We start from the raw sequence: 21,835 nt of genomic DNA, 5'->3' as shown, positions 1-21,835 counted from the left end.
ATGAGGGACATGTCTGGGATTTGTGGGCGCTGTGGCTCTCCCGTCCTTGGCTTCATCATGGGTCTGGTGGCTGGGTCTCTGACCCTGGCACCCTTTCTCCTTACCCAGCAGGCCCCATGTTGCCAAGGATGTGTGGGGTGAGGGCGCCCTCTGCAGGCCCTGGAGGAAGTGATGGCTGGGTCTGCCACAGCCCCGAGCTCACGTGGAATATGTCACCAGTAACCACGTGGACAAAGGTCAGCGGCGCAACTTTATTGTCTGAAAGTCCAGGTGCTGCGGGGTGGCCTAGGTCAGAAGGCCTGGCTCTGGGCCAGGGGGCAGAATGCAGCTCAGGGTGGACCGTGCTATGAGAGCTGGTCCCGCCACCTGCCCATCTCTGGACAGCGGCACCAGCCCTGCGCCCTGCACGGCTACAGTGGTCAGGTGAGCGCTGCGCACCGACAGACTTGTAGACAAGAAGGTGAAGTGCGAACACCCCGCTGCCCCTTTGCGAGGAGGAGCGGGGAGTGACCGCGGAGGACACACAGCCGCGGCCGCTATGTGGGAAGCGCCTGGCCAGCACCATCCCCGGCTGCCCGCGGCCAGGCTGGCCCCGGGGAGGTGGGCGGCGGCCAGGCTGGCCCCGGGGAGGTGGGCGGCGGCTAGGGCTGCAGCTCGTACTGGCCCTCGGTGGCCGTGTAGAAGTCCTCCAGCACTGACTGCAGGAACTCGAAGGTCGGCCGCTCCTCCGGCCGGCTGCGCCAGCACTCGGAGATGACGTTGCGGTACAGCTCTGGGGGACAGGTGTCTGGGCGCGGCATGCGGTAGCCCCGCTCCAGGCTGCGGATGACCTCTGGGTTGCTCATGCCTGCGGGGGACAGACAGGGGCGTGGGAGGGGCAGGAAGGACAGCCGGAGGGAGGGGGAGAGACTTACAGGTGCAGACGCCCTGGCTTGCCTGGCTCTCCCTTCTCTTTCTCTCTCTCTCCTTTTGTGCCTGTACTGGGGCTTGAACTCAGGGCCTCATGCTCTGGCATGGCTTTTGGGCTCAAGGCTGGTGCTCTGCCATCGGAGGAGCCACATCTCCACTTTCAGCTTTTTGCTGGTTTATTGGAGTTATCATGGACTTTTTTTTTTTTTTAACCATCATGAACTTTTCTGTCCTGGCTGGCTTCAGACCTCAATTTCCTCAGCCTCCGAGTAGCTAGGATTACAAGCATGAGCCACCAGCACTCAGCTTTCTCTCTTTCTGTGAGATAGGGTCTCATCATGTAGTCTAGGCTGGCCTCCACATCAAAATCTTCCTGCCTCAGCTCCCGGAGTGCTGGGATTACAGACAGCATCACCAAGGGTCCTCTCTTTGCTTTCTATTGTCTGGACACAAGCCGGACGCAAGCCGTGGTCTTTCCAGAGGCGGCTCCTCAAGGGCACCCTACCTTGTTGCCTCCAATGGCCAGGCACCTGGTGAGCCTCAGATGCCCCCAAAACTCAGCCCTCCCCCTCAGACATGGGCTGGCAGGATCCGTGCCATGGGGACAGGCTTTGGGGAGATCCTGGGTGCAGGGCCCAGGTGACCTGTCCACTACTGAGACAAACCACAGGAGTGGACTTGCGTTTGGACCTGACCTTCGCCTCGATGGTGGCTTTGGGGGCTCCTTTGCCCTCTCTGGAGGAAGGGGCGCAGCGCAACGCTGGTGAAGGGCAGAACCCCACAATCCAAGCCTGTGTCTGGGTCTCTCTCTCTCTGCTTTCGATCCCCACTCTGTGCCTGGTGGTGGTCTCAGGCTCCAAGAACGGGGTGTCACCTCGGGCATGCAGGGGCGCGGGGGGGGGGGCCGCGGGCGGTGGCCGCCTACCTGGGTAGGGTACACGGCCGTAGGTGACCAGCTCCATGAGGAGGACTCCGAAGGACCACACGTCCGCCTTGATGGTGAACACCCCAAAGTGGAGGGCCTCGGGCGCCGTCCACTTGATGGGGAACTTGGCTCCTGAGAGAAAAGAATCCCAGCAGCTCCAAGGGGCGCCTGGCTGCCCCCGCCCCCGGCCACCCCTCCTGCCCCTTCCTCGGCCCCATGGCTGGCCACTGGACCCAGTGAGACACATCTAGAGGCATGAGGACCTGAGGCTAGGGGCTGGGTGAGTGGGGCCCTGGGCTGGGGGCGGTCACTCCCACTATCCTTAGGGGTCCTTCCCAGGATGAGGCTTTGGGGAGCCAGGAGGGAGGCCGGGGGGCGGGCAGGACGAGGCTGGGGGACTCTGCTCACCCTCTTGGGCTGTGTATTCACTATCCACGATCCGGGCCAACCCGAAGTCCCCAATTTTGCAGCACAAGGTCTCAGACACCAAGATGTTGGCTGCCCGCAGGTCGCGATGGATGGAATTCATGTGTTCAATGTACGCCATTCCTTCGGCAATCTGCGGGGACAGATTCCTCACCAGGGGAGGGCAGGGACAGCGCCGGCCAGCATCTGCGCACAGCCCTGTGGGAGAGGCAGCCCGGCCCGCCCTCAGTCAGCCTGGGTGCAGCCCGCTGTCCTCTGGCAAGGCTGCGGGGCGCAGGGAGGTGGTGGCATCGGGCTGGTGCATGCACACAGGGGTGCATGCTGTGGGGAGCGTTCTCTCTTCCCCAGCACGCCTCCTGCCCTCCCTCCCAGGCAGCCGTCTCCAAGAGTCTGTAAGCAGCCATAGCAGAAGGATGCTTGAAGGCGAAGATGGCCCTGAAGAGAGGGAGGGGGAGGAAAAGGGAGCTGGGCTCTGCCTGGGACACCCGGTGTCCAGCAAGCCCTGTCACCTCCCTCAGAGGTCACGCTCTGACTTGAGCAAGACACAGAGTGAGGGCGAGCATTAGAAGAAGCACAAGGTCCTGAGTTCAAACCCCAGCACCACCAGAAGGAGGAAGAGAAGGAGGAGGGGACAAGGGAGGAAGAAGAAGAGGAGAAGGGGAAGGAGGGGAGGAGGAGGAGGAGGAGGAAGGGCAGCGGGAGGAGGCAGCAGCTGCTTGTGGATGAAGCTCTAACCCTGCTCCTGCTCTGGGCACTCAGGAAGTGAGAGCAGAATCCAGGGAGGCAGAGGTGCGCAGCAAGGGAGCTCCCCCCCCATCCAGCGTCTGGCTAGGGCCAGCTGTGTGGCGAAAGCTCCACCCCGAGCCGCATCCGCCTCATCCACCTGTTTCCACCTGCAGCAGTGTCTGCAGCACGCACTTATGTTATTCCCTTGCTAAAGCCTTCCCGCCGCACAGCAGCGAGTGCAGGACGCTGACACCTTCTGGGCAGTGTTTGTAGTACTCAGCTCATCACCTACTACTTGTTGACCAGTACTGGAAACGCACCCAAGCCCAGATGGGTGGGCCCAGACCTGTTTCCACAGAGAAGCCGCCGCTGCGGGTGCCACCAGGCGGTGGGGGCTCAGAGCTCTCTGCAGTCAAGCTGCCGCCTGGAGCTGAAGAAACTAAGCCGCAATCACCAGTGATGAGGGAGAAACTGAGGCTAAGACAGAGCACCGACCGTCCTGCTCCCATGTAGGAAACGTTAGTAGAAATGGCTGTGACTCGGTCCTGCTGACAGGGCCATCGGGAAGGAAGCAGAGGCCCTCTGGGCAGGGGAGCGGAGGGACTGGTTACCGGGTGTGGGCACGTGTGCCTGGTGTGTATGTGCACCTGCTCGTGTAAGTGCACACGTGCGTGCAGAGGCCAGCTCCTGGCTTAGAAGTTGTCCTCAGGGAGGGGCTGGCTCTTCCAGCTCTCAAACCCTGGTGTCTGAGCACATGGAGGTCCGGAGCGCATGGCCCTTGCAGACTTTGCCCCTGGGCAATCCAAGCGTTGCAGCCAGGACTGCGAAAGCCAAGGGGCAAGGCGAGGGGAGGAAGAGGAAGACGGAGCAGACGGGCTGTTAGAAACCAGGCACCAGCGCCAATTTTCCACGTCCATCTCACTGGCTGCCTTAGAGGTGCCTGCTCACCGCAGTGGAAAAATCTGTGCCTCCGTTCCTGCCATGCTAGCAGTGGCAGATAACTGTGGTGAGGGTGCAGGGAGGTGTGTGTGTGTGTGTGTGTGTGTGTGTGTGTGTCACACAGGCTGACCGCAGACCACAGCTTTCCCGCTGAGAGCTATAGGTTTTAACAGATACACCCCACGGCCACCAGATGCTATATCAGCGCCGTCTGCTGACGTCTCCCGGGGAGGAAGGAGCCCTCCCCTTCATTCTGCTCTCCCACAGAGTCTAGCACGTTCTGGATGTGACCCAAAGGGACACAGAGGGCCGCTCTGGGCCGCGGAGAGGGCCTGGGCCCTTGAGATTCCCTGATGGCAGAACTTTCCCAGAACTTCTCAGCGTAGGAGTGTCCCCGCACTCTATGTGGCTCATGTGGCCGAGCCAATCCCAGGGTGGCACCCGGACCTGGGACCGGTGACACAAGGCCAGTGTTTTTACAGCCGCCTCCTACGGAAGGTGGCATACATCTGTGGAGGAAACGGATCCCACCAAGCACAGCTACTACCTATAAATACCTCTCCTGGGCTCTCACAGCACCACTGCCCTCCCCTCCTCCCCTCCTCCCCCTTCCTCCCTTCCTCCCTTCCTCTCTCCAATGAAAGCATTCTCATCTGTCATGGCTGCCCAGAGTCAGGACTACATTTCCCAGAATCCCTAGCAGCGGCTGATCCAGGGGGCATGTAGCCAGGTCAAAGAGATGTCCCCAGAGGGAGGAGGTAGTCTGTTCTGGTGGTGCCCACGCAACCATCTTGAACAGCAAGCCGCCGTGCTAAGATTCCCTGCAGGCAGAAGAAACTCAGGGGTGGAGGCTCCTACCTGCCCGGCCTGCCCAGCTCTGGACATTGACACGGTCACACCGTCAGGGTTTCTGGGTCTCACAGTCTTGCCTGGGTCTAACCCACCCCAGGGGAGGCCGCGACCCGCAGCGGGCACGGGGGGGGGGGGGGGGGGGCAGCCCTCCCTCCAGGAGCCCTCAGTGCGTGCGCCTTCACCAACCTGGGCCGACATGTCGATAAGTCTTGGGATGGACAGCCTGCCTCCTTCCTCCGTCTTCAGGAAGTCCAGCAAGCATCCTAGGGAAAGACAGCGCAGCTGCGCCCCGGGCCTCGCGGGCCTTGGAGCAAAGCCCCTAGCCACCCGGAAATGAAGTCTCAGCCAGGTCTGGGGACCACGGGAGGAGGGAACTGGCTCTGCGGTTGGCACTATTTCCCCAAAGGGCATTTCCACGTGTGATTAGCTCAGCCATCTTCCCTGGCAGAGACTGACGGGGGACGGCCCCAGAGCAAGAAAACACCAGGACAGGGAGACCTGGAGTGGGGACAGAGGGAGCTCCTCCTCCTGCTCAGCTGAGGAGATTACCCATCATGCAGTTCACCCGCACGCTGCTAGCCAAGGTGCAGCCCCTGGCCCGGGCTGCCAGGCCAGCCCCCTCAGCCACACTTAGTTGGCACAGCCATGTTAAGGCCAGAGGAAGCAATATGGCATCGGGGTGATGGGAGGCCAGGAGGAGGTGATAGAGGCTAAGGCCTGGTCCCCAGTCTGCGGGTCACGAGGACACCTGTGCCCAGCCCGGTGTATTCACACCACTGCACGTGGACCTGTGGCCGGGAAGGGTTGGAGCTGGAAGCAGAGCCACCTGTGGATATCAGCCTGCGTGCTCCTCCCACCGCCCCCCTCCCCTGCCCAGCATAGCCAATCAGCTGCTTCTGAGTCTCCGGGAGCTCCGGAAGTGGAAGCACGGGCTACACTGCCCCTGCGATGTGTGAGAACCACCCCGCCCTTTCGCTCCTCCCTCTTCTCCATGCTCGGCAGGTCCGAAAGCAGCGGGGCACAGCTAGTCCAGCTCCTGGCCAGGCAAGCCCAGGGCTGGAGCCCGGGGAGGAGGGAGGAGGGAGGGCCCGTGGGAGGGGCCCCACCTCTGGCCATGTACTCCGTGACGATGTAGATGGGCTCCCTGGTGACCACGGCGTAGAGCCGCACCAGCCTCTTGTGCTGCAGCGTTTTCATGAGGTTGGCCTCGCCCAGGAAGGCTTCGGAGGACATGGTTCCCTCCTTCAGCGTCTTCACGGCCACCTTTATGTTGTTTTTGTAGTAACCTGGGCCCGTAGGAGCAGAGAGGATGGACAGCCCTCAGCTTGGCTGGCGAGGACTGCCAGCACGGCTTCCCTGGCCAGCCCTGCTCCCGGGCTGGGGCACAGGTCGCACCCCGTGAAGGCACAAGCCCACCTGGGCAGCCCCCTGCCATTCCCAGCCTCCAGAGGGCCAGGCTTGGCCCTGTCTGGGGAAGGTGTGGCCCAGATCCAGCTCTGCATGGGGACCCAGCAGCTCCTGCCCGAGGCCGGATGGAGACCCAGCTCCAGGGCTGAGGCCCAGAGCCATGGGTGGAAGCGCCAGCCAAGCAGGAGCTGTGGTCAGCTACAGGGGCGATGGGAAGGTGCTGGGACCTTCCCACACCACGGCGGCGGCCTTTGTCCAGCCAGCACCTGGCCAGGATTGGGCTGGGAGGGCTGGATTCTCTTTCCTTCCACCATCACGGAACTCTAACCACCGTGGGCCAGTCCCTTCTGCAGCCGGGGCCTCAGGGCCTCTCGTGAGGCATCTGTGTCGGTCTCTCAGCCTCTCCCCTCACCAGGCTTCCTGGGGAGTCCGGTTCCCTGTGACCCACGCTGTGCCATCTGCTCCCCCTCACCCCCAGGATGTAGGGCAGGGAAAGGGGCCGCCCCAACTCACCCATCCAGACCTCTCCAAACTGCCCAGACCCGAGTTTGCGGACTAGCTTGAGTGACTGCCGGGGGATTTCCCACTCGTCCTGCGCCCAGGGGTTCTGGGGGGCCAAGGCCACACAGGGCAGTGCCAGCTGCTGGCACAGCCCATCCCCCTTCTCTGCAGAGGAAAGAAAAGAGTTGGGGTGCAGGGCAGGGCGTCACTGGGAGCCACACGAGTCCCCACGGTGTCCCCTTGCTTCCTGGAACGTGATGTGTGTCCCCCCATGCGCGCACACACACACACACACACACACACACACACACACACACACACACACACACACACACACACAGTAGGGCAGCATGCCTAAGAGTGTTTCTCCGCATGGCTGAGCCAGTAGAGGGCGCTGCATCATTCAATCTGCGGAGGTGACCAATTCCTGAGGCCTGGCTTCAGTCTGCCTCCCTCCTCCCACTCCCAAACTGTCCATAAGTTAATAGAGATGGGGGGTCCTCTTGCATGAACCCCGCCCACCGCAGGCACCCCTCTTACTGGAGTAGTGCTGCACCAGGGCTTGGAGGGAGGGGAAGGTGATCCTGGGGGAGATGTAATAGCCCCCTTCGTCCAGAGAGCGGATCTTATAGTGCTTGACCACCTCCCCCTGGGAGCTCACATCCTTCACAGACAGGGAAAAGGCACCTAGAGGGTTAACAAGATAAAGGCCCCGAGGTGAAGGAAACACGAGTCTGTGCTCCATTTCCATGGCTTCCAGCAGAACTTCCTTCTTCCACTCTCAGAACCTCGGAGCAGTGGGACAGCCCGGCTCACCCCAGCCTCCACCCCACCGCCAGACCACGTGGCAACCATTTGCCACGGAACACGGAGAACGGGGACTCCCCAAGGAGCCTCTGAACCCCACCCCAGTGTCCTTGGTAGCAGGTGAGAAATTTCCCAGGAGTCTGTTCAATTTCACCGCTGCTTGTCTATGTATTTGTCATCCATCCCCTGGCTCCTCCACACACAGCAGGTAGCAGATGCCGTGGGTCAAGAACAAGTTAGGTTTTAAAAAATGCCAGCTAAAACCTCCTTTCCTTGGACGTGTCTTTGAAAAGCGCCCCTTGCTCCCAGAGTCTGTCTATCTGAGATAGGGGATGTGAGGTCCCGGCCAGTCACGGGGGCTCCTCCTGCTGTTCTCCCCAGCGGCCACCAGGGGTCAGTATCAGACACATCGTTCTCCACAACTTCCTGATGCGCTGCCCTTCTCCCAGGTCACAACCACCACTGATCTCAAACCTCTTCCCACTGACCAGCCTTTCCTTCACCACCTCCCTGCAAAAGGAGGCCGAGAGGCCAGAGGCTGGGGCTACCCCTCCCGCCTCCCTGGTGTCCACTGTGCCCCCAGGACCCATCTCCTCACACACTGCAGTGGGGGGGGGGGCGGGCCCTCATCACAAGCCAAGGATCCCCGGCTCTCCTCCACTAGGCAAAGCTCATGCCTTGGGGTCCTCTCCCCCCACCACACTGCCCCCCCCCCCAACCTGGCCCCTGTGAGGACTACAACCAATCAGCACTGTTTTGTTTTTCCTTTTGCACTGGTTGTTTCTGGGATGGAGTCTCGCTTCCTGCCAGGTGGACCTGCCAGTTCTGTTTCCCAGCTAGCCGGGGTGACAGGCTCCCCCATCCCACCCAGCTAGTGGAAAAGGCCGGATCTCATAAATAGACCCAAGGAAGCCCATAAACCTTAATCCTCCTGACCTCAGCCTCCCGGCTCACCAGGATGACACGTTTCAGCCACCAGCACCCGGCCTGGGTACTTTCTTAGCGAGACTCTCTCCACTCAAGCCAGGAGGAAGACTGGGAGGAAGCTGCTGCTTCTCGTCCCACAGCAAGGCCCTGCAGGGCCTCCAGCGCCCAGCGGGCCAGCAAGGGGACACTGAGGGGACACCGCTCACCTTTACTGGTCTCGCTCTCCCGGATGAGGAAGGAGCCGGCCTTGTTCATGGGTGCCAGCAGCTGCCTCTCCGCCTCTTTCCGGCTGATAGTCCTGAAGAACCACCTGCAAAACAGCACAGGCAGAGCGGCCATGCCAGGGGCAGCCCTCTCCCCCCAGAGAACCGTTCCAAAGCTGACCCCAAGGCTGCGCCTCGTCTTGTCCCTGCAATCTCCTCCTGTCTGCTCTCCTAGCTCTTTTCCTGAAACTGGCCTAGAGCATTGTCTGGGTGACTAATACGGTTGCTTTGCAAAGATGCACAGGATCCCACCCTCTCTGATGCCCTGGCTGCTGCCATCCCAAACCCGCCCGGCCTCCCAGTACCGAGTGAGTGATCTCGCCCAGGAGCTGGGAGCCTGGAGTCCTGCTGTCCTGCCACCCGGGCTGCTCAGGGTGGAGGCTCCCACGTTCCCGCTCCCTCTTCTCCAGAAAGGCCCAGCGCCCAGGGTGGCAGGCGAGAGGGAGAAGCTGCCTGCCACCTGCTGTAACTCCTGCCCCAGCCACGGGCCGCATGACGCAGGCCCAGACCCAGGGCGCTAATGATGCCTCCTGGAAGCTGGTAGTGGGTGCTAGGAACCCTGCTGGGTCCAGTTCCAACCCGAGTCCATCCCTGGAGACTACAGGGCGTGTGACTGGTGCTGGTGTCCACCGGTAAGCCTGCACCCCCCTGGTGTCCGCCTGCGAGTCGCACACCACTGGTGGCGTTGGGGCAGCTCCACTGAGAGCAGCCAGGGACGGTAGCTCTTGCTCTAGTGTGTGTCTGTGTCGTGCCGTATTAGGGCTTGAACCCAGGGCCTCTCACTTTTGCCCAGCTTTTTCGCTGAAGGCTGACCCTCTGCCACTTGAGCCCCACCTCCTTGTTCTGCTTTTTGCTGATTAATTGAAGGTAAATTGTCTCTTGGATTTATCTGTCTGGGCTGGCTTTAAACCCTGATCCTCAGATCCCGGCCTCCTAAGTAGCTGGGGTGACCGACAGGGTGAGCCACCGGCGCCTGGCCGGTTCTTGCTTTAGAAGGGAGGAGTCAGTCCCTCGGGAAGCAAGACTCCAGTGCAGAGGTGCTGGGGACGGGCGGAGGCCAGCTCCTTCACCTGCCCTCCGAAGTCTCGTCTGGAGCCTCAAGCCCACCACTAGCCCCAGTCTAGCACTGCCCCCTGCCCTGAACTCTCAGGAAGAAGCAGCCACCACTCCTCTGGTTCAAGGCTGCTGTGTCCATGCACCTACTTCTCCACTTCCAGGGACTCTACGGCGGCCACAAAGTTGCTGGGCACGAGGCCTTCTCTTCCCGTGACAAGCGACTTGGCCAGCCACCACTCTCCGGTTCTGAGGGGAGAGGGAAAGGGAAGGAAATCAGCAGAGGTCCCGCACGCCCCATCCCCCGTCGCCACGCTGTGTGTGCAGCTTGGGGTGAGGTAACCACTAGACTTCCCTGTGCAGGGAGGAGGGGATGGCACCCCCTGCAGGAGAGAGCTTGCCCAGACAGCCTGAGTGCCCCAGCAGGCCCCGTGTAGATGAATCTAAGGACTGGGTTGGGACTGGCTGCAGAAGGAGAAGCCATTGTCCGTGGCAAAGCCCAGGAACAAGCCAGCGCCTCCCCGCTCCGCAGAACAAGCCTGCCAGGGCTGAGAGCAGACGTGGTTGGGGGGAAATCTGCAGCATCGTGTCTCCAGAGGGACACAACTGACTGGGGTGCAAAGATCTACTGACTGGGGTGCAAAGATCTCCCAGGGGACATCCAGGAAAGCACCGGGTGAACCCCAAGGGGGGCCTACAGGCCTGAGGAAACCAGGAGGGATGTATGGAGGAGGCTACGTGTGGCATAGGCTCTGAAGGGTGTATAGGAGTTTAATAGCAAGTGGCAGAAAGATGCCAAGCAACTAGGAAAGGGACGAGGTGACTGAGGGACAGGCAGGCAGCCGTGGAGGGCGTGGCGGGGGGCAGGGGAAGGGAGGGGGTTGAGAGGGGCGGCATTCGGGAAACTTACTCCTTCAAGACCTGCAGCTTCTGCCCCTTCACCATCTGCAGGTCCCGGTCATTCACCCCCTCGTAGTCATACAAGGCCACCACAAAACGCTCCTCTGCAAGAACCAACAAGACATGCTGCCACCTGGGCCTAGGGGTGGGGTCGGGGGAGGGGCGTGGGGACAGGGAAGACCTGGCAGGCTAGAGGGGACATTCTCATCCCGGAGAAGGACTCAGGCCTGCAGCAGGCCCTGCTACGGGCCCCCCAGAGCCCAGCCAGCTTCCCTCTGAGCCCACTAAATCCCCGGGCCAGCACAGTCCCCAGGCCGGCCGCAGGGAGGCAGCCGTGAGCTCACCGGCGCACTGCGCACCCAACCCCGGAGCCAGTGTTGGCTGACCCCTCATCCCGCCGGCCCGCCCGCTCAGAGCACAGGCGCCGCGCCCTGGGGCCCAGCTCCACAGCCAGCGGCTGGCCGGTAGCACTGGCCAGCACCGCCGGCCGCTCCTGGGAGGTGGCTGGACGGTGGCAGGAAGAGGCCGGGGTGCCCGGGCTGCCCACCACGGGGGCCAGGGCCCCGCAGCCTGGCCGGGTCTCCTGCAGGAGCCTGCCTCCCGGGGCCGCCGCGCATGACATCCTTGGAATGGGTGACGGGTTCCCCGTGTGCGGGACGCGAGTCCGTGAGCCAAGGCTGGGCGGATTTCCCTTTCCCCAGCCTCCTTTCTGGAGACGTGAACCCCTCCACACGAAAGCGGGGAGGAAGGGGTCCCCGGCAGGTTCAGGGACACGGGGACACGCTGGCCAGTTCCAGCGCAGCTGGGGAGGGGGAGCAGGGGAGCTCCTCCAGGACGGGTACTGCTGTCACCACCTCACACCTGATCCCTTCTGCCTGCCCCGCCCTGCTCTGCCCTGCCCTGCCCTGCCCTGCCCTGCCTGGGCCTCCGACCCAGAGGGCCATGCTCACGCATGCCCTTAGCCCTGCAGTCCTGATGTCAGAGTGGAAGTGGAGTTGGAAGGAGGAGGAGGGAGGAGGAGGGAGGAGGAGGGGGGAGGGGGGGAGGCGGGAGGCAGGAGGAGGAGGGAAGGCAGGAGGTGGCCTGGGAGTGGAGACAGGCTGGCACTCCCTGCAAGCCCCCCCCCCCAGCAGGGTGGGAAGGCCGGTGCCATCCCCTCTGAAGTTGGGGCCCGAGCGGCTGTCTGTACTTCCTGCAGCTTTTTGCTTTCATCCATACTTTGTAAGCGTTTGTTGTTCCCATGCCCTGGCTCAGGCTCAAGACAAGAGGCCAGCCTGGTCTCTGGACAGCCCTGCAGGGGGGAGGTGGGCGGGGCGCGCTGCTCTCCGCCCGGCAGAGCCTCCCCTCCCCATCCGGGAGGACCCCCCCCCCATCCATCAGGCTGCTGTCTCCTGCACGGAGTCAGGCTCCCGGAGCCTCTTACCTCGGTCTGCGTGCTGGTCCGGGGGTGGAGGGGTGAGGTGGTTAAAGATGACCTGAGGCAGAAACAGAGTCCGTTCAGCAGCTGCGGTGTGCACAGGGCCTGCGCGGGGACCCCGGACAGCGAGGGCCTGGCCGGCTGTGGGACACAAGCCGGGCCAGCCCCAGAGGAAGCCCAGACACCCGGCACCTTTGCCCTGACCCGAGTGGAGATGCCTTAAGGTGGCGGGGGGGGGGGGGGGGGAGGGGGGAAAACCGGAGCAACACATTCACAGGTGTGTGCCCGGTGGGTACAGCTCTGCATCCGCAGACCGGGGAACACGGCAAGAACACCCAGCAACAGTCACTGACGGATAGATGATTTTACAACACAGAAATAAGTCCACGGGGCCGTGGCGGGACACACGCCGCGTGGCCGGGCGGTGACATGGACGCCACCTCGCTGTGCACCACGCTGAGCCGGAGCCACAGCTCAGAGCCCAAGCGGGACTCAGCGACGCGAAGTCTACAGCGTGGACCCCAGAACCACGGTGCTGAGGGGACGTGTGTCTCGGAGGGAGCACAGAAAGGCCCAGTGAGCACATTTAGGGGGGCGGGGGACAGACGGGGGCTCTGCGTTCGGATACAAGAGGTGATTGCTTGTGTTTTATTGTGCTCCTTTCCTTCCAGCGTGGACATTTGCGTTACGGACATTCTTTGCTATCCCGCACTTATTGAAAGGTTTGAAGTAGACGTCTGCACGGTGCGCAGAGGCTCTAGGAATGCATGATAAAAAAGAATGCGCAGGAAGCGGGGCTGGAGCAGCAGCTCTGACTCCAGGGGGCTCTGGGAAGCCAAATCATGAAATTGGATCCGTTTGTCCCTAAGATCCTTCATTCATTCCTTCAACAAACATCTCGTGTGCCAAGCGTGGGCCTATGCTGGGCTGCCGCTGGATGAGAGACCTGGCTCAGCTCTAAAATGGGACCAGCCGTCCTCATCCCTGCTCCAATGAAACCACGGCGTCCGAACCTGCAGGACTCCAATGGACCGAGGCTTGCAGCCAGACAATGGGTACAGAGCCATCTGGAAACATGCCACTCTGAAATTCCCCCCAAGGAGCTGGCACCCGAGTCCCCGGTGTGTTGGGACACGCTCTCCCCCCCCAGCCCCTCACCTGTCACTTACCAGGGGTGGCAGTGGAGGGGGCACGTCACTCTGGGGGCGGGCCTTCCTGGGGCCCTCCACCTTCTGGCTGACCTGCCTTTTACTGCTCAGCAGCCCCATCCTGTGGAGAGCACAGAGCAGAGCAAGGTGAGGCCCCGGCCTCCGGCCTCTGCACCCAGCCTCTTCCTCCAGGTGGGACTGGAGGGTGGAAGCAGGGGCCAGTGAAGACTTGGGCATCACCAAGTGGATGAAGGGGTGGGGTGAGCTGGAGAGCTACATGCATTCTCTTTCTCGGTGGCCCAGAGAAGAGAAACGCTTGGGCCTGACACAGCCCAAAGCTGCTGGCGTGGCTCTCAGGACCCCGGGGCACAGGCTCCTGGCAGAGCGGCGCATGGATTCTGAAGGGGCGTGCACGCCAGGTCCGTGACCTGCACTGTCATTTTGCCCCTGGCCAACTGTGTCACAGGAAAGATGTGTGGGCACCAGGCTCCTGCGTTGAGGGGGGGGAGTTTGTTAGAACATGTGATGCTAGGCACGTAGGGCAGACGGACAGATCACGCAAGATTGAAGGCCAATGACAGCTTTCCAGGAATCTTCTTTTGAGATGGGAAAAAAAAAAAAAAACCAGGGTCAAGTTTGTTCTTCACAAACTTGAGTATGACCCCAGAGACCACACCGTGAACTCTACCCATCCTCGCCGCCTGGGACCAGGAGCGGAAATAGCTGGTGCCAGCTAGTGAGTGCTGGCACAGAGTCCCTGCTAGAGCCCCCTAACGGGAGCCCACCCCTTCCCACGCTCATGTCCCACCAGCCCTACACTGTGGACCTTCCTCGGACTGAAGAGCCCAAGGCACGCCTCTCTGAGGTGTGTCCTGAGTGTGTCTGCACCTTTTCCACATCTCTGGAACCAGGAGAGAGGGGTGTGTGTGTGTGTGTGTGTGTGTGTGTGTGTGTGTGTGTGTGTGTGTGTGTGTGTGTGTGTGTGTGTGTGTGTGTTCCTAGGGCTACAGGCTCTAGGACTGGGGCACAGTCCCTGAGCTTTTTATGCGAAAGGTTAGTGCTGTTACCACTTGAGCCATAGCTCCATTTCTGTTGTTTTTTTTCCTGATTAGTTGGAGATAAGTCTCACGGACGTATCCTGCCTGGGTTGGCTTTGAACTGCGATCCTCAGATCCTCCTGAGTAGCTAGGATTACAAGGCATATCTCGGGGTAGCATAATGCTGAAGACTGACCTGAAACACGTTTCTAGCGTCTGGTGTCAGGATAAGCCAGGCTGACCTAGGTTCAACCCCGCCCCACTGCTGGACACGCAGGGGCCGGTGATGGCTCCTCGGATGCCGTGTACTTTTGTTCCCTTGGTTGTAAGCACCAGGCTCTGTGTCAGCACAGTGAAGTACTCAGAGCCGGAAGGGACTCTGCTCCCTCGGTTAGCTAAATGGGCCGGATGTATGTCTAAGTGCCGGCAAGTCAAGGAAGGCAAAATGACCGGCAGAGGAGGTTGTGTGCTCAGCAAGAAGTCAGTGACCTGGGAGCAACACCAGCAGACGTGGAAGGAGGCGAAGGTGTATTATAAGCCCTCGCATACTCATCACCCACATTCGATGGCGAGGCTAACGTTTCGCTCAGTGTCCGAGACAAATTACAAACGTCCTCTCGCCTCCCCGTACATCGCACACGGCTCTAGATCCCGTGACCGCCACGTTGCTGTGTCCTGCCTAAGAGGATCTGCCAGACAAAGTCACTGCGTAGTAGAACCCACCGGCATCTCACACAGGCCTCCTGCTTGGTGGGTGTATTTTTCCTCCTCTGCTTGGGATTCAAACGAGGTTCACACCCCATTCCTGATGGCGGGGCCTCCAACCGGACAGCGTCCTGTCTCCATGTGGGCTGGTGTCATGTCAGCGTCTAGAAAGCAGTCCTCTGGAATGTGTGCACTTGCTTCTTCGCAGTGGTTCCCTCGCTGTCCCTCCTCCCCCCTCTGTGCTCATCACTGGGTCGGTGCCCCGGGCTGCGTCAGATCCTGGCGCCTCTCCTTCCTCAGGCCGGGATGTTTTGTAGGAGCCATGTGAGCGTAACGCGGTGTGGCTTTAGTGATGGTAAGACACATGTAGGCTCAGGGAGTCCGCAGCCCGATGGCGAAACACTGGCTGGCTTGTAGGGAGTGTGGGATGGAGTTATTCAGGCACCATGATGAAAGCCTTGTGTAGCACTTTGGAAGCGGCCGGTGCCCAGCTGGCGTCCACTCCAGCGCACACAGGCCCAGCCTTAGCTCCCCGCGAGACTAGCAAGGGTCTGATGGAGACACGCGGCTCTGTCCTTGCACGAGGAGGGTGTCAGGGCACTGCGCGAGTGTGCTCCCCAAGCCGACAGCCATGACCTAGGCCCTTGGCGATTCTGGGGAGCAGACACCCCTGTGGCTAATCCAGTGTGATAAACCAAACGTATTTCTGGGGTGGAAATTCTCTCCCCTCCCCCCGCCCCCCCCCCCCCCCCACTGCGGTGAGGGCAATAGAAATGATTTTCAGACGATAAGAAGTTTGAGGTTCTGAGCAGAGTTCAGGAAGGAAGATGCTGTTCCTGCACAGCTGCGCTCGGTGTGCCCCCCCCCCCAGCTGCCTGCGTGCAGTTCCACAGCCGGCAAGCCTGAAATGCGCCAGGCAATTACGGGGTAATAAAATCCCCTGTCTCTTTTTGGTGGGGAGAATACTGTAGATGCGTATATTTTTAAAAGTCCTCAGGCCCGTGTCTGTAATCCAGCTACTTGGGGAGGCTGAGATCATGGTGTGATGTCAGCTCAGGAAAAACACTTGTGAGACCGTATCACAATCCATGAGCCAGGCATGGTAGTTACACCTATTATCTTAGCTATGAGGAAGGCCATGGGCAGAGGATGGCCACAGGCAAAAATACCTGAAAAAAGCCAAGCCAAAGGCTCATCTGCCTACCCAACATTAGAACCCCAGAGCTAGAAGGAAAATGCACCCTTACAATAGCGACACCTCAGATCTAGGGTCACACTCAGTGTCACACTCAGATAGCAACGCAGCTATTTGTGTATTTTGTATTGATAGAACAAGACCTAACCTTTCCAGTGTTTTTACATTGTTCTCATTTTAAACACTAGGTGAGAAACTCACGGATTCATTACTTTGGTGGAGTTAGTGTGTGCTGTGGGGCTTGAACTCTAGGACGGGGCACTCTCCCTGAGCCTTTGTGCTCAAGGATGGCATTCTGCCACTTGAGCCATGGCTCCACTTCTGGCTTTTTGGTGGTTAAAAGTCTCAAGGACTTTCCTAGCTGGCTTTGAACTACCGTCCTCAGATCTCAGCCTCCTGAGTAGCTAGGATTATAGGTTTTCCATTTGGCCTTGCTTGTGGAGTAGGTATTGTAAAACCCACTGAAGGACAGTCCTGCAGACCCTGGAAATTCCTTTCTCCCACTCACTCAAATAATCCTCTTATAAGGAAAATGAATTTCTTCTCTCCTCCATACAAGTGTTCATTATTTCTGAAGGGGTTTATTTTTGACAAGAGGAAGTACCCTTTCTTCTGTGATAACCAGCATCACTGTGGTACTTTCCAAGGGTTTTTTTACTCCTCCCCCCCTCCCCGTCCTCCCCTCCTCTCTGCTCCTCCCACCTCCCCCTCCCCGTCCTCCCCTCCTCTATGCTCCTCCCACCTCCTTCTACTTCTTCCCTCACTCTTTCTCCTCTGAAATAACCAGAAAAGGACATTATTGCAAATTAAAAAGATGACTGAGAAGTAATTAGTTTGTCTCGGTTGTTTGCTAGTGATGTGGAATATAAGTCAGTAGAGAGTCAACAGAGATCCTAGACAACAAAATGGACATGAAAGCGGGGTTTGTATGCCAGCACTCAGGAGGTCCAGCAGCAGGACTGTGCGTGTCAGCACAGCCTGGGCCATGCAGTGAGGCCTTGCCCCCAAACCAAACCAAACCAGCAATATCACCTCCAATAACACCATGAGTCCCTACACCCAGGCACACACTCAGGTCTACGTCTAATGAAATAGGCACCAGGTCTATTTAAAGACAATTACGTATCCTTGATAAAAGAAAAGGTCACAAGACTCCCTATTATAAAAACGTAAATGTTCTCAACTTGATAAGAAGATTCAGCATGTTATTTTATGAATGTTAACAAACCAGTTCTGGCATCTCTGTGCAGAGACAAAAGCCATCGAGGAGCCAAGAAGAGAACCGAGGGGGACTGTTAGGGATGGACTCTACTTCAAGACTTTCTCTAAAGCTACAAAGTGGTGTGGCCTGACCACTGGAACAAAACAGAGCCCAGAAATGACCTTCAACAAAGATCATTCAGCTCAACAGAAGGTGGAGAGTCTTGTCCAGAACTGTGATAGAAAACTGAACACTGAACTCCTGCATGCAAAAACTCAAGGGGCTCCAGACACAGGACACATGTCCCTCACACTTCAGTTTGAAATGAACCATGGGACCAAATATAAAATGCAAAACTAAGATAACTCAGGAGCCATTTAGGTGCCCTTTAAATGACTCTTTACATATATGAGCAGCTGTACAACCCAGGAACGCAAAGGAAATTGGTAAGTAGACTTTCTATTTACCAAAGAGAAATGAAAATGCATGACCTCAGTCAGCCTTGCTCTCAGTAAGTTTTCCTAAGAGTCGTTCCCAACTGGGAACCACAGAAGTGTGTGTGAGGTGGTGAGTGGGTTGGAGCAATTGTGGTTGTGATAGATTACTGGTACCTCCAGCGACACGGTGAGCTTCAGAAGTGCTGTGCGTGCGGAAGAAGCCGAATGCCACCCCACACACAGCAGAGAAGTCCAAGGAGTGAAATACTAGACGGGCAGACCACAGGAACAAAGGAGGATTGATGCGGGGAGGGGCTGAGCTGGAAGGGGCGCAGGCAGGCGAGGATGGAACACTCTGATGCTCAGCCTGCATCTCTCATTTGCAACAGAGATGTTCATATTCATATTTATTAGAATTTTTGCTGGGTGCTATAGAGGCCCGGCAAAATGTCTCAGACTTTTCTGTCCAGGCTGACTTCAAACTGGAATCCTCAGACCTTCTTGGCCTCCTGAGGAGCTGGGATCACAGACATGAGCCACCAGCTCCCGGCTCTGAGGAATCTCACGCAGGCTAATTCTAAGTTTCTGTGGATGAGAAATGGATCCAGAACAGCGAAGATACCACAGAGAACAAGAGACACCTCCATCTTACAGACATCCGCTCGCTCTCTAAAAGTCATACAGTAGCGTTGGCAAAGGGTGCATGCATGCTACCAGGGACAAGAGGGGGACCCCAGAGACCCCCACAGGTGGAGGTGTGGGGGAGGCCAGGAGACACTGAAGGTCATCTGGAAACGATACTGAGTCGACTGTTTTCCCATAACACAAAACTGTACCACATGCTGCCACGGCTTCCTAATCCCAGTCAGAGATCGACACCTCAAAGGCCAAAAGCTTAATGGTGAGGAAAACTCCATGAGAGTATCTTTAGAAGAAAGATCGGTAGTTGTGGAACTAACAAATCAAATATTATATAACAAAAGTTTGGAAGGTACCCTCCATTTCCATGATTTGAAGTCCCCAAGGCTGACTCTGGGCCTTGTCTGCTCCTGCACAGAACACAGCACTTACTCCTGATAGTGGTGACGTTTAATTCCTTCTTTTTCAAGACTTTCTTTCTTTTCTTTTCTTTCTTTTTTGGTGCTAAACTTGGGGCTTGAACTCAGGGCTTAGGTACTTTCCTGAGCTTTTGTGCTCAAGGCACTTGAGCCACAGCTCCATTCCTGACTTTTCTGGTGCTTAATTGGAGATAAGAGTCTCACAGACTTTCCTGTATAGGCTGGCTTTGAACCGTAATCCTCAGATTTCAGCCCCCTGAGTAGCTAGGATCATAGGCATGAGCCACTAGCACTTTGCATTTTAGAAGTATTTTTGACAAATCAAAATAACATTTGTATTCATATATTATTTTGGAGAACTAGCCAAGTTACTGTAATTATTGTAAAAAAAAAAAAAAAAGAAAGCTATTGCTTTTGGATACTGGTGTTCTCTTATTAGTTCTTGTGCTTTGCCATTTATTTATCATGTGGAAAACAGATGTCATGTTTCATAATTTTTTCTTCCTTTCCTTGTTATATTAGAAGAAATATAATGAGAATATAATGAGAGAGTAAGCTCCACAACAACATTAAACAGAATAGCAGGTAGCAGGTACCTCGGTCTTTGGAATTTGGTTGTGAGCTGGCATTAAATAGCTAGATGTTTCTCTTTTTCGGAGTCCCAAGAAACCTTTATAGAAATGTCACTAAATTCTGTGGACTTTTAAACACTTAGCTAGCCATTCAACCGCACTTTTCCATTTTGTCTTTCTGATTAGGATAAAATTTCATGAGTATGTTTTCTTAACATTGATGTGTTTCATTGTGAACTGAATTCTACCCTTCCAGAACATTATATATTGTGTTTGACCCAAATTGCTTGTTTTAGAAGTATTATTTTTTTGTTTATGTATCAGTAAGCTAAATCTATTTGCAGTTTTGGGTGCGATGATTTCTTTTTTCTTTCCTCTCCCTCCCATTCCCTCTCCTTTCCTTTCTTCTCCCTCTCCTTTCTTTTCTTAATAGTGTCTCTTAACAGTCCAGGCTGTCCTTGAACTCACAACCCTCCAGCCTGATTCCCCTGAGTGCTGGAATTCCATGTATGCGCCACTGTACCCAGCCTAATGATTTATTAAGTGAGGACGCAAAGCTTTATCTGAAAATAATGTATGGCATCATAGGAAAACATCAATATGGAAGATTATATAGGAAAAGTGTGTCATAATTTCCATACTCAGAGGCTGTCTCTGTTAGTATTCTGTGTATTAGTCTTTTTGGAGGGGAGACATCCGCCTTTTTAAACTTGTTATAAAACTGAAATCAATGTGATACAGGTTTAAAATGGAGTCTTGGAAGGAGACACTCGATATAAAACCTAACGTACAATTTACAAGCACCCATGTCCCTTCAAGTCCAGCACTAAAGCTGAGCTGAAAATAATAACTAGTTTACACCATTTAAAAACATTTCCCTTTCCCTGCTACCGTGTGTGTGTGTGTGTGTGTGTGTGTGTGTGTGTGTGTGTGTGTAAGCTGTTTTCTATGATTCCTTGCACTACAGTCTAGATGTATACAGATCTGATGGGCAAGGAGACAGCATGGAAAGGTCTAGAAGAGTAGAGGAGGGAGAGTGTAAGAGGCAAGGCCTGAGGAGGCTGCAGGGTTAGGAGTGGTGGTATTGCCACCTGAGCACAGGGAAGTGGGAGGAGGGGGAGGAGGAGGAGAAGGAGGGGGAGGAGGAGGAGGGGGAGGAGGAGGAGGGGGATGAGGAGGGGGAGGAGGAGGGGGAGAAGGAGGGGGAGGGGGAGGAGGGGGAGGAGGAGGGGGAGGGGGAGGAGGAAGGGGAGAAGGAGGGAGAGAAGGAGGGGGAGGGGGAGGAGGGGGAGGGAGGGGGAGGAGGAGGGGGAGGAGGAGGGGGAGGGGGAGGAGGGGGGGGAGGGGGAGGAGGAGGGGGAGGAGGAGGCGGCATCGCCAGCCTTGGTAGAGACCACAGACTCCATTCCATAGTCTGGGGCCCCCGGCCTGGTGTTCAGCGGGGGACCACTTACCTCCTCTGAAGCTCGCTGGCTGCCTCCGCTGGGTGAGAAGATGGGGTGCAGGCTGAGGCAGGGACTGTGTGCAGGAGGTGAGGTGGCCGGCTGGTGTGGGGGGTGTCAGCAGGAAGGGGGCATGGGTGGAGATGGGATGCCGCGGCGCTCAGGTGGGAGGGGCCCGTGTGCAGGGGGAGGTGGCTTCCCGCCCCGCCGAGGGTGAGGGTCTGCTCGGAACCACAGCCCGGTCCCCTGCAGATCCCTGGAAGGGGAGTTTTCTGGAAGGCCCCATGTGTGGAGTAAGCTCTGGTGGACACGTGAGCATATCGGGGCAGCGTGGGCTCTCGGGGCCCAAGCAGAGGCTCAACGCGTGAGTGCCTCGTGCGGGCGCAGCAAGGCTGGCTCCTGCGGCCCTCAGTTTCCTCTTCTGCAGAGGGATCTGAGTTCCCGCACCCCTATGTGCACACATGTCCCTTGCATGATCTGGCAGTGGGGGGCAACCCCCAAACCCAGCCCCTGCCCTGGAACAGGGCAATTCCAGCTTCCTCCCCTGCTTGGGCACAGGCTGGGCTCTGTGGCCACTGGGAAATGTCTCTGCTGGGAGAGAACCCTGACCTGGGCTCCACTGGTCAGGGCCATGGGAAACAGGGTCACCTCTGCCTGGTGGGAGGAGAAGGCTGACCACAGGACCGTGGCTGGACAGACAGGCTGGGCCTCCCAGGCGGCGGCTTTGTTGCATCCAGAAGCCAGGAGCCCTGGCTTCACTAGAGAGGCGTCTGATCTTCAGCAGCTGAAGTTACCTCCAGCCACCACTGTCCCCGTTCCTTCCTCTGCCCTCCCACCCCAAAAGGCAAAAAAGGCACCCGTGATTCCCTGTGAGAGAGGAGCCATACGGCCGCAGAGTTCCTCATTCAGAGTAGACTCCAAGTCCCATGTGCAGGTCCTCAAAACCCTGATCACAAGCCAGGTGCCGTGACTCGCGCCTGTCATCCTA

General features: G+C 57.8%; 1 protein-coding gene across 3 annotated transcripts in view; it reads right to left on the bottom strand.

Moving 5' to 3' along the window:
- Positions 1–237: 237 nt before the first annotated feature.
- Positions 238–21,835, bottom strand: part of Blk (BLK proto-oncogene, Src family tyrosine kinase) — a 31,324-nt gene continuing 9,726 nt past the window's right edge. For 2 of the 3 annotated variants that reach the window (XM_042699886.1, XM_042699888.1), the window contains 12 exons: positions 13,222–13,321; positions 12,059–12,110; positions 10,646–10,739; positions 9,886–9,984; positions 8,626–8,729; positions 7,226–7,372; positions 6,698–6,850; positions 5,884–6,063; positions 4,964–5,040; positions 2,243–2,393; positions 1,835–1,966; positions 238–847 (listed from right to left, as the gene is read on the bottom strand). In XM_042699886.1, the coding sequence (XP_042555820.1) occupies positions 642–847; positions 1,835–1,966; positions 2,243–2,393; positions 4,964–5,040; positions 5,884–6,063; positions 6,698–6,850; positions 7,226–7,372; positions 8,626–8,729; positions 9,886–9,984; positions 10,646–10,739; positions 12,059–12,110; positions 13,222–13,320 (1,494 nt within the window). In that variant the 5' untranslated portion in view covers position 13,321 and the 3' untranslated portion in view covers positions 238–641. The remainder of the gene's footprint in view (positions 848–1,834; positions 1,967–2,242; positions 2,394–4,963; positions 5,041–5,883; positions 6,064–6,697; positions 6,851–7,225; positions 7,373–8,625; positions 8,730–9,885; positions 9,985–10,645; positions 10,740–12,058; positions 12,111–13,221; positions 13,322–21,835) is intronic. The other variant, XM_042699889.1, reaches the window with a different exon arrangement.

This window comes from Dipodomys spectabilis, unplaced genomic scaffold (assembly GCF_019054845.1).
Source record: "Dipodomys spectabilis isolate Male_0828 unplaced genomic scaffold, ASM1905484v1 ptg000263l, whole genome shotgun sequence".
NCBI lineage: Eukaryota > Metazoa > Chordata > Mammalia > Rodentia > Heteromyidae > Dipodomys > Dipodomys spectabilis.
This window is presented reverse-complemented; position numbering and strand designations above follow the sequence as displayed.